General features: G+C 46.1%; 1 protein-coding gene across 8 annotated transcripts in view; it reads left to right on the top strand.

The window, feature by feature from the left end:
* The window catches only part of ARID4B (AT-rich interaction domain 4B), a 1,373,103-nt gene that overhangs the window by 1,296,320 nt on the left and 62,575 nt on the right, over positions 1 to 14,208 (top strand). For all 8 annotated transcript variants that reach the window (XM_073627572.1, XM_073627571.1, XM_073627570.1 and 5 more), the window contains one exon: positions 11,145 to 11,291. In XM_073627572.1, coding sequence (XP_073483673.1) covers positions 11,145 to 11,291 — 147 coding nt within the window. The remainder of the gene's footprint in view (positions 1 to 11,144; positions 11,292 to 14,208) is intronic.

Raw genomic sequence — 14,208 nt, 5'->3', positions numbered from 1 at the left:
TTCCTTGGTCTCTTTTTTCTGGCTTATGGACAGGGCCTCAGCGATCTCTACCCCAGGCATGGTAGAAGGACCTGTGGTAGTCATTGCCAAGGGTGCGTGAACCACAAGGAATTCTCTGTCTTTCCAGGGCTTCAATAGATTAACATGATAGATTTGGTAGGGCTTCCTTTTACCAGGCTCATGTACTCTATAGTTAACTTCCCCCACCTGTTGTACAACCTCATATGGCCCTTGCCATTTCGCCAGAAATTTGCTCTCCACCGTAGGCACAGCACAAGAACTCTGTTACCGGGGTTAAAGGTTCGGATCTTGGCTGAACGGTTATAGATTCTAGCCTGAGCCTGCTGAGCCTGTTGTAAGTGGGATTTAACAATGGGCATGACTTTTCCAATGCGGTCTTGCATTTGAGCAATATGTTCCACTACACTTTTGAGTGGGGTGACCTCTTGTTCCCAGGTCCCTTTTGCTATATTTAATAGGCTTCTCGGATGTCGGCCATACAGCAACTCGAAAGGGGAAAAGCCGGTGGAGGCTTGGGGTACCTCCTGTATAGCAAACATGAGATAGGGCAAGAGGCAGTCCCAGTCCCTACCATCTGCCACTACCACTCGTTTTAACATTCCTTTCAGTGTTTTGTTGAACCTTTCCACTAGACCATCTGTTTGTGGGTGGTACACAGAAGTGTATAAGTGATTAATTTTAAACAATTTACACAACTCTTTAGTAACCTTCGACGTGAAGGGCGTGCCCTGGTCAGTTAACAGCTCCCGAGAAATACTCACACGTGAAAACATAAGAGAAAGCTCTTTAGCAATACTCTTAGCTGAGGGGTTCCTTAACAGGATTGCCCCTGGGTACTGGGTGGCATAGTCCAAGACGACAAGGATATACTGTTGCCCCCCTAGCGGACGTAAGCAAGGGACCTACGATATCCATGGCAATCCTGTCAAAGGGCACCTCAATGATGGGTAAAGCTACCAATGGACTCTGGAAATGTGAAACTGGAGCGGTGAGCTTACAAATGGGGCAGGATTCACATTAAAATTTTACCTCTTTGTGTAAGCCTGGTCAATAAAACTGTTTCAATACTCTCTCTAGTTTTATCCACCCCCAGATGTCCCCCAAGAACATGAGAATGTGCCAGGTCTAGCACCATGTGTTTATGAGGTTGAGGTACTAGCAGCTGTTCCAGTCTCTCTCCTCGTATTTCATCGACTCGGTATAACTCGTCATTTTCCATAGCAAAATGGGGGAATAGAGCCTCCTCCCCTGGCTCTTGGGGTACCGCATTTACACTTTTACCTGTTCCCTTGCCCTAGCTAAAGTGGGGTCCCTAAGCTGGGCCGTGCCAAACTTTTCTCGGGTCATGGGCAGGTCCGGCAGGTCTAACTCCAGAGGGGGGTCCTCTTTGTCACCTGCAAGGACCTCCAAGGGAAAATTTGCAGACTCTTTCTCTTCATTCTGCCCCTCCAGCAGTTCCAGGCAGTAGGAATCCATTCCAGCTGGGGGCCCTACTCCCTGGGCGTTTCCCCATAAGTCCCAGAAAAAAAGAAAGTCTCATCCGAGGACAGTGTTATACATGAGATTTGGGACTACTCCAACCTCATGGTCCATGGTGCCACAGGGAGATTCATTAGACACAATGGCCGTGGGTTAGCACTTGGTATCCCCATGAATACAAACAAAGCCCATTAGCTGTCTCTGCAACTTTTGGGGGTTCACGAGACTGGCATGCACTAGAGTTACCAGACTGCCAGAATCTAGCAAGGCAGTCATCTGGCAACCATCCACTTTAATGACACAAATCTGTTTCTCAGTGCCGCCTGGCTGTTGTGGGGTGCCTCGTGGTGTAGCAACAAAAGAGCTTTGCTGGGTCATACTGTTATCCATAGATTCCTGATTTAGCAGACAACTGGCGGCCAGGTGTCCCGGTTCTTGGCAATGCCAGCACACTATAGGACCCCGGTCCTGGCGGGTCTCCCTTTGGTGATTGAGCCTCTTTACACCTTGTGCCTCAGGAACCTCAATCGCATTTACCACCTTTTTCCCCCACTTTAGGGCGGTATCACCTTTTCCCAGGTTGGTGGGCTTCTGTCTCTTGGAGAAGGATTCTTTGTGTACTACCCCCTGAAGAAAATCCTCAGTACACAAGTACCGCTCCACGAGGGCCACCAACTCATTGGCATCTTTAGGATCAGCTCTCCCGGCAAACCGCTGTATAGGGGTTACTAAAACCAACCTTAACTGCTGGAATAGCTTAGTGCCGGCTCGAGGGCACTTTTAAATGTGAGTTTGCATTTACCTCTTTTATTTGGCTAAATAAACAGCTTTTTAAACATATTGCGCAATGATCGCTGTTTATATATTTTCCATGAGGACAACTAAGGCTCATATGTAATGCATTGGGGACAACATATATACAAATCAGGTGGAGTGGTTATCCCTATTAATGAACCGAAGGCGCATTGTTCATTAACATCTGGTGAGTGGCCAATCCATACGGTGGTGGTTTATCACGAAAGTGGGGATCATGTTACGATAAATCATAACAAATTGTGTACATTTAAAGAAAAGACCGTACAGCTACTTCTGAAGTCATTGCACACTGCACTTTGCACATGGACTTTGGTTACTATTTATTGTAGTAAATCTTCTGTGATAATATAATTTTTGTTTTTTGATTTATACACTTATTCTTTATTTTTGCACATGAAGGTGGAGATTTGCTTTATATGCTGGAACATTTTGAATTTTGTGCTATACTGTTTTATACACTGTTAATTATGGAGACACTATTTAATTAAGGTATATGTTAAGCATTTAGGATGGTTGTGTGTACACAATGCTAAGCGGAGTGGTGTATTGCTAATAGAGTAGCGCATTCAACACACATATTACTCAATTTTTTTCACCTAGGGGTTGGAAGGGCTCTCACAAAGCGGTCCACTACGACTCTCTCCACAATTTGGGCTGGGGTGGCAACCTCTGGCTGTAACCACTTTCGTGTGAGGTGAATGAGATCATACATCGGGGACCTTGCAGGTTGGTCCACCTTAAATTGCCAAGCATGGATGCGCTGAGCTCTCACAGTAATTGTTATGCCAAGGCGGGCCAGAATCAAATTTTTCAGAGTTTTATATTGCCGGGCCTCAGCAGCATTCAGATCAAAATAGGCCTTCTGTGGGTCCCTGGTCAAAAAGGGGGCAAGGACCTCAGCCCATTGGTCCTGTGGTAGCCCCTCACGCTCTGCCACATTCTCAAAAACTGTGAGGAAAGCCTCCATGTCATCCTCGGCTGGCATTTTCTGTAGTGCAGCCTGCACTCACTTGCGTAAATCTGTAACATTGTCCACATGTAGAACCTTGTCAGTCAGGGACTGTACCTGACTCTGTATGAGCTTATTGAACTCCTTCTGCTCCTGCATGGCCACTTGGGTAGCAGTTATCAACAAGCGGTTACTTTCTTGTTGGTCTGTCCGTGCTTGTACCAGCTGTTCGATTATTTCCTCCATTCTCTTAACAGTATACTGGTACCAGTGGATAAAAAAAAATCGCCCTTTTTTTTTTTCAAAAATGCTGCTGCAAGAGGTACAGTCTCTGGGTCTTGTGCCCGCATTCTCCATCAACTGTAGGGGATCAGACTCAATGCAGGGACAAACTCAGTTTCTTTAGGAAAACATCATGTTTAAAGAGGAAGTAAACCCTGATGGATTTTACTTCCTCTTTATTTCCCTGCAAAGGTAAAGCATAATGGGCTACTATGCATCGCATAGTAGCCCATTATGTGTCAGTTACCTGACACAGGAGCCTGCGATGTCCCCGATTTCCTCACTGGCAGCGAGCGTCCATTCTTCGCCCCTCTTCCTTCCGGAGCCGCGAACTCCGGCTCTGTGACTGGCCGGAGTCGCGTGACGTCACTCCCGCGCATGCGCACGGGAGCCGCCAGTCCCGGCATGACCCCAGCTTAAAACAGCATAGCGTGCCCTTTCAAGAGTGCGCATGCGCCGAAGACAGAATCGTTCGGGGAAAAAGTAAATATCTCCTAAATGTGTAGGTTTAGGAGATATTTCAAGCACTTACAGGTAAGCCTTAATCTAGGCTTACCTGTAGGTGAAAGTGGTCTATAAGGGTTTACAACCACTTTAATGCACAGGATATTCCCAAACAGAAGAGAAAGGGCATCTTGCCATTAATCAAACAAAAACAAACTTCTGCTCTACCAAGCCTTACTGTGTCCGTAGTCTGACCAGTCCTTGGTTTTGTAGTACGTGTCTTTGCAAATGCTAATACTTTGTATCCAAAGTCAGGGAATAAGCAGCCATGCTCCTAGTTGCCTCCTCACATGGAGACACACACTCTCCCTCTCTGAGAGCTAGGACCAGCTGCCTTAAGAACAGTAAAGAAAACTGCGGTCCATGGACTTGGGAGTCTGTCCCACTCAGATCTCTATCAGACTCCCAATAAAACCAGCCCCGGAACTAACTTTACCAATACAGGGTAAAGATCTATCCTTGTTTACCCTGAAGTCTTTGCTGGTATTACCTTAGATTGCAAATCTAAGAATCCGTGGAGGAACATATATCCCATCAATCACTTTTCCTGAAATTTTAACCTGTTTCACAGGCACCCCACTACAATATCTATCTATCTATCTATCTATCTATCTATCTATCTATCTATCTATCTATCTATCTATAGATATATATATCTATATAGATATATATATCTATATAGATATATATATACATTGTGACAATCCGGAGTAATTAGGTTCAAGTGGTGCATGCAGTTTTCCAGAAACGTACCACTCCAGACTGCGTTTTTAGGGCATGGCAGCCCACTTTTATTTAAAGGTAACAAAAAGTTCAAACAAACAGTAATCTTCCCTCGCAGGGGGTTCCACCATCACTGTATAAACACAAACTATAGCCTCCTGGCTTACTGTCAGCTTCATGCTGTTTTTAACATCTGCCTGCTACAGACGTGCACACACAGGCTACCACCTGCAGTCTTAGACTCCGAGACCTCCTGTCTCTCTCTCTCCTGGAGCCGTCTCCTACTGGGACCCTCCCGACCTCCTAGGCCAGACTTCCTGTTTGCTGGGCGGAGCTGTCTCCAAGTCTGACACTGACCTCTATTCCTGGGATGTTTATGAACCCAGCCCACGGGTGTGCAATTAGCATATGTATACACACATAACTCAACATTATCAGACCCCTATGATTCTACTCACCCTCTTGGATCCTAAGCATATTGTATGCTCCACAGAGATCTAACATTGTGAAGATTCAAGCATCCCAAAGCCTATAAAAAATTTCAGGAATCAAGGGTAGCAGGTACCGATTCTTAACCTCTCGGCGCAGAGCGCGCGCAAATATGCGGCCTTTCGTCGGGTCGTCCTTGGCGCCAAGTGACCGCATATTTGCATGCATTGGTGCAAATAGAGCTGGGCTGAGAAAGAAAACTCCTGATCGTCTCTCTTCCGATCATGTGACTGCCGTGACAGCCAATCACGACAATCAGTGAAACAATGGCTTTGAAATGACAGCGCTCAATTCTTTTAGGATCCGTTGGTGGATGCCATCTGGTCTTGGTGCTTTATCCACCTTTATTCTGTGTAAATATTTCTGGACCGTATCTACCATCCCTATTATGGATTTGAGCTCCGCCATGCTCCTTTGTATACACAGAGTTGAAGAAAGTATTTACCGTATTTATCGGCGTATAACACGCGCTGGCGTATAAAACACACCCCAAGTTTAGGAGGGAATTTTAAGGAAAAAAACTTTTAGGAGGGAAGTTTAAGGAAAAAAAACTTACATTTAAATGCCCATCAATGCAGCCTCATCAGTGTTCATCTGCAGCCTTGTTAGTGCAGCCTTGCCCCAGTGTCCAGTGCAGCCTTGTCAGTGCAGCTTTGCCCCAGTGCAGCCTTGTCAGTGCAGCTTTGCCCCAGTGCAGAATTGTCAGTGCAGCTTTGCCCCAGTGCAGCCTTGTCAGTGCAGCTTTGCCCCAGTGCAGAATTGTCAGTGCAGCCTTGCCCCAGTGCAGCTTTGTCCCCAGTGGTCAGTGCAGCCTTGTCCCCAGTGGTCAGTGCAGCCTTGTCCCCAGTGCAGCGGACATACACAAGTTTAGTGTGTATTTTTAAATATGGCGCCGCGGAGTTCGGAGGGACTCGGCGGCGCTCGTTCAGCTGAACGAGCGGCGCCGAGAACACAGTGACTGGACGGAGCCGAGATACACATAGCCGAGGGTTCTCAGCTCTTCTCGGCGCCGTTCACAGTCACGCCCAGTCCCTATGATGGACATAACAGAGGTCCAATGGCGGGACTGGGCGGGACTGTGAACGGCGCCGAGAAGAGCCGAGAACCCTCGGCTATGTGTATCTCGGCTCCGCCCAGTCACTGTGTTCTCGGCGGCGCTCGTTCAGCTGAACGAGCGCCGCCGAGTCCCTCCGAACTCCGCGGCGCCATATTTAAAAATACACGCTATGTGAATGTCGACGGCGATCGCTCCGATAGATCACAAAAATAGCGGGGATCGGCGTATAACACGCACCCACGATTTTCCCCTGATTTTAAGGGGAAAAAAAAGCGTGTTATACGCCGATAAATACGGTAATAACTTTGCCTTCTCTTTGTCCCCAGTCACCCACTCCAGATTATTTTGTAAAGGGCCTATATGCTCAGACCTTTTTTACTATTAATATATTTGAAGAATTTTTGGGGGTTTGTCCTACTATCTTTTGCAATCTGTCATTCGTTTTGAATTTTTGCATCCCTGATTTCCTTTTTACATATTCTGTTATATTCTTTGTAACTTTAAAACAATGATGATGTTCCTTCATTTTTATATTTTTTAAAAGCTCTTTTCTTTTTTATAGCTTTTTAACTTTGGCCGTGAGCCACGTAGGTTTTATTTTAAGCCTTTTATATGAATTGCCCATGGGAATAAACTTTGCAGTGAGTTTGCATACAGTCTTTTTGAAGAATTGACATTTCTGTTCCATGTTCGATGCCAATATTCCCTCCCAGTCTAAGTCTTGGAGAGCAGCCCTCATCTTTGGAAAATTTGCTCTCTTACAGTTAAGTGTTTTTATATTTCCCGTATGTGTATGATAGAGCGTATCTTTTTGCAACCACTGAAGACCAAGAATGATGGGACTGAAAGACTTAGGAAGGAGACCTCCTCATGATGTAGAACAGGGCTCAAAATGTCAAGTCCTGAACTACTAGCCAGGCCTTAAGGGTTACTCGCCACCAATTGCCCCACCCAACCCCCACCATGCCCCGCCCCTAATCCCACCCCTAAACATGCCCTCATAAATGATCTCATGAAATGAAACTTAAATGTTTTATGCAGAATTAAGTTACAAAAATAAATATTAACAACTTTATCAGTACAGCCCCACCTGTGTCCAATACAGCGTGGCATGTGCCCAATTAAGTGTGACCTGCCTGTGCCCAATGCAGCATGACCTGCCTGTGCCCAATGCAGTGTGACCTGCTTGTGCCCAATGCAACCTCACCTGTGCCCAATACAGCCTCACCTGTGCCCAATACAGCGTGGCCTGTGCCCAATGCAGCGTGACCTGCCTGTGCCCAATACAGCGTGACCTGTGCCCAATAGAGCATAACCTGCCTGTGCCCAATGCAGCGTGACCTGCCTGTGCCCAATGCAGCATGTCCAGTGCCCAATACAGCCTCACTTGTGCCCAATGCAGCATGACCTGCCTGTGCCCAATGCAGCATGACCTGCCTGTGCCCAATGGAGTGTGACCTGCCTGTGCCCAATGCAGCATGTCCAGTGCCCAATGCAGCATCACCTGTGCCCAATGCAGCGTGACCTGTGCCCAATGTGGCCTGCCTGTTCCCAATGCAGCGTGGCCTGCCCATGCCCAATACTGTCTCACCTGTGCCCAATGCAGCGTGGCCTGTGCCCAATGCAGCGTGGCCTGTGCCCAATGCAGCGTGGCCTGTGCCCAATGCAGAATGTCCAGTGCCCAATACAGCCTCACCTGTGCCCAATGCGGCATGACCTGTGCCCAATGCAGCATGACCTGTGCCCAATGTGGCCTGCCCGTGCCCAATACTGCCTCACCTGTGCCCAATGCAGCGTGACCCGTGCACAATGCAGCCTCACCTGTGCAGAGGAAGAGGTGAGCTGTCCAGATCAGCAGAGAGTGAGATGATCCGCTGTAATAGCTTTCATTTGAATTTCCTGTGTTCCCAGGGCTCTCCGTTACATAGCCCCACCTTTTGGCCCGACGCCTTTGATGACGTCACATGTCCCGCATAGGACCGGTGTTCTGTCTATCAAAGGCACCGGGCCAAGAGGTGGGGCTATGTGACGGTGAGCCCCGGGAACGCAGGAAATTCTAATGAAAGCTCTTACAGTGGGCAATCTCACTCTCTGCTCGTACGGACAGCTCGCCTTATCCTCTTCTCACTTCCCCTGGCTGGGATACCGTGCCGCTGGTGCTCGCCCTCCCCCCCACTCTGAGGCAGCCCCACGCTCGCCAACAGCCATTTTCCACTCGCAATATGCGAGTGTGCAAGTGGAAAATTTGAGGGCTGATGTAGAACACAGATGTAGATAACTATGGAGATAATTCGGAACCACAGGGGTCCAAAGGCAAGGTAGAGCCATCAGCTGCTGATACCGAGAGGGGCATCGTCAAGGGAATGAGAGAAAAGCCCAATTCAGCAGCCACATATGCAGATATGAGTTCAGGGCCTAATGAATGGAGGCAGGTATGATGAATTGAGGAAAGGTGGTGGAATTTAAGTTCAGGTAGAGATCACCTCCCTCTGAGCAACCTAGACCCGAGAGTTTTTCATGGGTGAACAGGGTAGGAATTACATTCAGTGGAGCACAGCAGAGACCTCTAAGGTCTTTTAGACCCTAGATGTCTCATTAAAAAGAACCTGTCACCACAAAAATCATCAGAGGGGACTACTTGTCCATTTAAAAAAAAAAATGTTTAAACTGTAAAAAATGTTAGTCACCCCCCCCCCCCCGAAAAAATGCCCCGGGGGCATCTACACATGAAGACCTGAAGACCTTCTACGAGGAGCTGAGCTGCCATTTAGAGAAAGGAAGGCCATAGACGCGGTGTATCTGGATTTTGCAAAAGCATTTGACACAGTTCCCCATAAATGTTTACTGTACAAAGTAAGATCTGTTGGCATGGACCATGCGGTGACTACATGGATTAAAAATGGGCTACAAGGGCAAGTTCAAAGGGTAGTGATAAATGGGGAGTGGTTGAAATGTTCAGGGGTGGAAAGTGGGTCCCCCAGGGTTCTGTCCTAGGAATCCTATTTAATTTGTTCATAAACAACCTGGAGGATGAGGTAAACAGTTTAATCTCTGTATTTGCGGACGATACTAAGCTAAGCAGGGCAAAAACTTCTCCGCAGGATGTGGAAACTTTGCAAGTAGATCTGAACAAATTAATTGGGTGGGCAACTACATGGCAAATGAGGTTTATTGTGGAAAAATGTAAAATAATGCATTTTGGGTGCCAAAAATATGAATGCAATTTACTCGCTAGGGAGAGAACCTCTGGGGGGATCTAGGATGGAAAAGGACCTACGTGAAACAGTCTTCTCCAGATCTCTCTCCTGGAAGTAGACATTGATTTGGATGCTAAAGGCAATCAAATCATTCAGGGTGGAGGGTATGGTTTTGCCAGCTAGTTTGTACTTAGTACAATCCGCTAAGCCCTGGCAAAATGTTGCAGTAAGGGCCTCAATATACCATGCTAATTCTGAGGCCAAGGTGCAAAACGTAACCATGTAGTGACACAGTCATGCTTCCTTAACGGAGCCAAAAAAGTGCTCCAGCAGCAGATTAGGCCCTGCCTGGCATATAGAAGGTCTTACGGAAAGCTCCCAAGAAGATGACAAGACTGGACACTATAGGATCTTGATGCTTCCACAGTGGGCAGGCCCAGGCCAGAGCATCACCAGCAAGAAGTGATATGATGTATGCTATCTTAGAGCGGTCAGTAGGAAAATGGCCCGGCTGCTAGTGCAAAATAAATTGAACGCTGATTGATGAAGCCCTGGCAAGCTTTTGGATCACCAGAAAAGTGAGGTGGTGAAGGCAACTGAAGTTCTGGGGGACTGCCTGAAACAGGAGGAACAACGGAAGCTGGAGCAGAAGTAGGAACAGAAGGAGTTGTTGCAACTTGCAGCTGGTTCAAATGGGAGGAAAATTCCTGTCTGTGGCAAACAAAAAAGTTGTTCATGTAGAGGCTGCGGTGTGTCCGAGTAGCTCATGGTTTGCGCAAACTGTCAGGTTTCTATGGTAGTGAGCCTTGTAGAAAGCCAACTCGAGGTTCCCCAGGGTGCAGAGTCTAAGCCCCTGCCTGCTCCTTTCACAGGTCCCCTGAACTTGCAGCAAGTTGAAACCAGGTCGTGACCCCCAGGTACTCCCAGCTGACAATACAGAGACCACTCATGTATGCAGAGTGCAGATGGCAGGAGACAGAGGATCCTAGAAACAAGCTAAGAACAAAAAAAAGTAGACAATATCAGGGTCGGTACACAGGAAATCAGACACTGAATACAAGTATTACAAGGCAATCAGGAGCTCAGTGAACTAGAAAATTGTTCAGGCAATGCAAGCTGCACTGAGCATGTCTTGTATAGTAAAGCAAACTGGGAGGCAGGCCAGGGAGTGATAGAAGGGAAAGAAATGTAAACCCACAGTGGAGCAAGTAATGCCTGTACTTGAAGCCAGTAAAGTAGTAAAGTTGAATCACAGATCTTAGCGGAACCACTGCAGAAAACTGCAGGCTAAACTGTGACATATAGTGCAGTTAATAAATATATCACTCTGGGACAGGAAGTTTATTGGCAGACTCACTGGGGGAGAATAAAAAAAAAAAGCCCAAATAAAAAAGTAATTTTGTACAGTCACCACATCTGAGGATTGGTGAGCTAAAAAAAATATACATTTTTGGTTTTGGGTTTGGATACACCTTAATGTACAGATCCAGATTTTTTTTTTATTTCTGTGTTTTGTTATTTGTTCATTTTTAATATGCATTATTGGTTTTAGATAAATGCACATTACCTTACTTCATGTTCATTTTACATTCTTTTTTAAATTACATCATATTGATCTTGTTTACAGCGGACCTTGAAAATTTGACTACTGTAGAACGCATCACATTTCTTCAGGAAAAGCTTCAAGAAGTTCGCAAACACTACCTTTCACTGAAATCTGAAGTAGCCTCTATTGACAGAAGAAGAAAGCATTCTAAAAAGAAGGAACGGGAAGGTATGTTCGTGTTCAGAATATTATGACCCAGATTTAGTATTGCACAATATGGTAGTCTTGTGCAGAATTGCTAGTTTCCCATGATTAGCTGCTATAATAATAAGCATGAACAGCAGTTGCAAACCTTTATGCATCTACCTAATTGCCTTAATTCCACGAATTTATACAACCTGAGTATTCATTGACTTGTCAGATCACCAACTTTTGGTTTTAGATATTATGGCACCCAAACCAAGCACACATATGTTTGCCTCCTAACAAAGCATCATGTGGAGAGCTAGTATTTTATATAAAAACATGTAGCGGTAGGTTGCTACGAGTTACTAACATCCACCAAATCACCCTGCTGCCAGCCCCCCATATATCACCTCTAAGACATTGAGCAGTCATTTGCGTAGTTTTGTTGCGTTTTTTGCGGGATACAACTTGGTTGGGGTAAAGGAAGATATGGGATGCCCATAGCACTTATTGAATTGTCATCACATTTGTAGAACATTGATTAGCAGCTTTAGCCCTGAAAATTATGTACTTCTAACATTCACAGTCTGTTCTCCTGCATGTCTCCACTGCAGACTATTACTCCTCTTCCTCCTCTGCACTGACTCCTGCAGAGCGTCACTACCTCGATCTACTCTTGCACAAATCCTTTGCTGTAAAACTGGATGAGACTCCTGTCTCATCACTTCCAGTAAGACAAAAAGGGATCACTCTGAATAACCCCAGTTTGCTGGCTGTACTTTGTTACTGTAATAAAGTCTCTTGAATGTTGTTGCTTCAGCAAATCAATAAGCCAGAGGAGTACAATACCTCTCCCTGGCAGCTCAGTGAATTTGGTAGCTACACAGTCTTTAGGATGGTATCACCAGAGTGCTTTACCAGGCCAGAGATACTCGATACCTCTCCCCAGTGGCCTAGCACACAGTAATAAGCGGACTACTGTTCCCAGCCAGTCCATAACTGCAAACACTGCGTTCCCCGGCCACAGCATTCTGCACTACTCTCAACAATTCTCCTTTTGCTTCTTTCACACTGACCTTCTCCAAAGGGCAAGTTCTGTGTTCCCCAGTCACAGAACTTTGTTCTATTCTCATCAGTCCTACTGTTGCTTCTTCTTAAATTACCTTCTCCAAAGTGCAAGTCCTGTGTTCCCCGGTCACAGCAGCTTGACACCAACTCCATGGTGAAGATCTTTATCCAGGAATACATCTTAGCAGCTCCTCCAGCCCTCCTCCACGCTCGGCGCGCTCCTCACGTGGGCACGCCCTGCAGCAGCTACCTAAAACGCCATTCTCCTTTTCTCCTGCACCTTCAGAATCCCTTAGCAGCATGTGACCCCAGTTTATATGGGAGGCCTGCCCCCTGCCAATACCGAATGGTAATTGGTCAGAGCTCCTCACATGAGCTGCCTGCCACTCAAACCTCAGGTCCAACCTCTTTTCCAGGACAATCTTCGTGAAAGCAGGGGAGGTGCCTCTGATGGCGCGTACACACGAGCGGAATGTCCGTCAGAAAAAGTCAGATGGGAGCTTTTCATCGTATATTCCGACCGTGTGTATGCCCCATCGGACTTTTTCCATCAAATTCAGATGGACTTCATAGAGAACATGTTCTAAATTTTTCCGACGGAACTAATTACTATTGGGAAACCCGCTCGTCTGTATGCTGTTCCGACGTACCAAAAACGGAGCATGCTCAGAAGCAAGTATTAGACGGAAGTGCTCGGTCTGGTAAAACTAGCGTTCGTAATGGAGATAGCGCATTCCTCACGCTGCAAATTTTGTGATCTTTTAATGCAGCACATTCTTTTGTGCTTTATAATGCTAGATGACTGAATTTGTTTTGTTGCTGATATTTACACAGAGTTCTCACAAACTTATTTCTTTATTATTTCTCGTGATCTCATGAATAATCTTTTATTTTTTTAAAGCCAGATCTCCATAATAATGTTTAGAATTATTTTTTATAGTCTTTTTTTTTAATTATTTTTTATTTCATCAAGATCTCCTTTTTTTGGATTATTGCAAAATTATTTTATAGTAATCTCCATAATTTTTGTAATTTTTTTTGTGTGTGTCAAGTTACATCTATAACATTATTATCTTGTATTTTTTAACTTCAAGGAGGCTGGTTGGTGTCCCTTGTTAATTTGACATTTTCTTTTTGAAATGTACCTGCCTACTCACAAACAAACTGTCCTATTTTAAGAAAAACACATAGGCAAGTATTTTCAGAAAATAAAATATCCATTTATTCTGGGTAACAAAATAAAGAGGAAGGCAACGCAGGAGAAACTTTTTGAATTTGCGAAGCCTTTTGGCCCCCAGGGCACACATCAAGTCTGTGGAAAAAAAATTGTTATCTTGAGGAGTCCATATAATTTGGAGCCCAATCTGGTCCAGGACTCCCAGAGATCAGGACCAGCAGCAGATGACATATCTGTCCCAAGGCTGTGGTACTACACCAGCCTGCATCTTCTGTCAGACCAGACTGAACCCAGGCCATCACTTTCTTCTCTTCCCTGCAGCCTTCCCTGCAGCCTTCCATGCAGCCTTCCTTGGAGGCTGTGGCTCTGGTGGTGGACTTCTGGCAGGAGGAGGAGGAGGATGGGCGAGCTCATATATGTGGCTGTTCTCTGTCAGCTGGCCCCTCAACCCCTTCTGAAGGGCCTCACCAAAAATTCCCTCACAAAGGAGGCATTGGCCCTCCTCCAATTTCATCAATCTTGTCGCTAGATAGCAGCCATAGGCCTCTTCAGCATCGGGGGGGGGCTTCTGAGGACATCAATTGGTTCCTTAATGAGTCCCAGTGTTGCCTCCTTCCTGGGCCTTTTTGTTTGAAGGCAGAGGGGAGGCACCTGGGATTGGGTGAGGCTCCTACTGGGGCCAGCCACCTCCTGCCCGCCCACCTCCTGGCTGTC

Source organism: Aquarana catesbeiana, linkage group LG04 (genome assembly GCF_042186555.1).
Source record: "Aquarana catesbeiana isolate 2022-GZ linkage group LG04, ASM4218655v1, whole genome shotgun sequence".
In the NCBI taxonomy this organism is placed as follows: Eukaryota; Metazoa; Chordata; class Amphibia; order Anura; family Ranidae; genus Aquarana; species Aquarana catesbeiana.
This window is presented reverse-complemented; position numbering and strand designations above follow the sequence as displayed.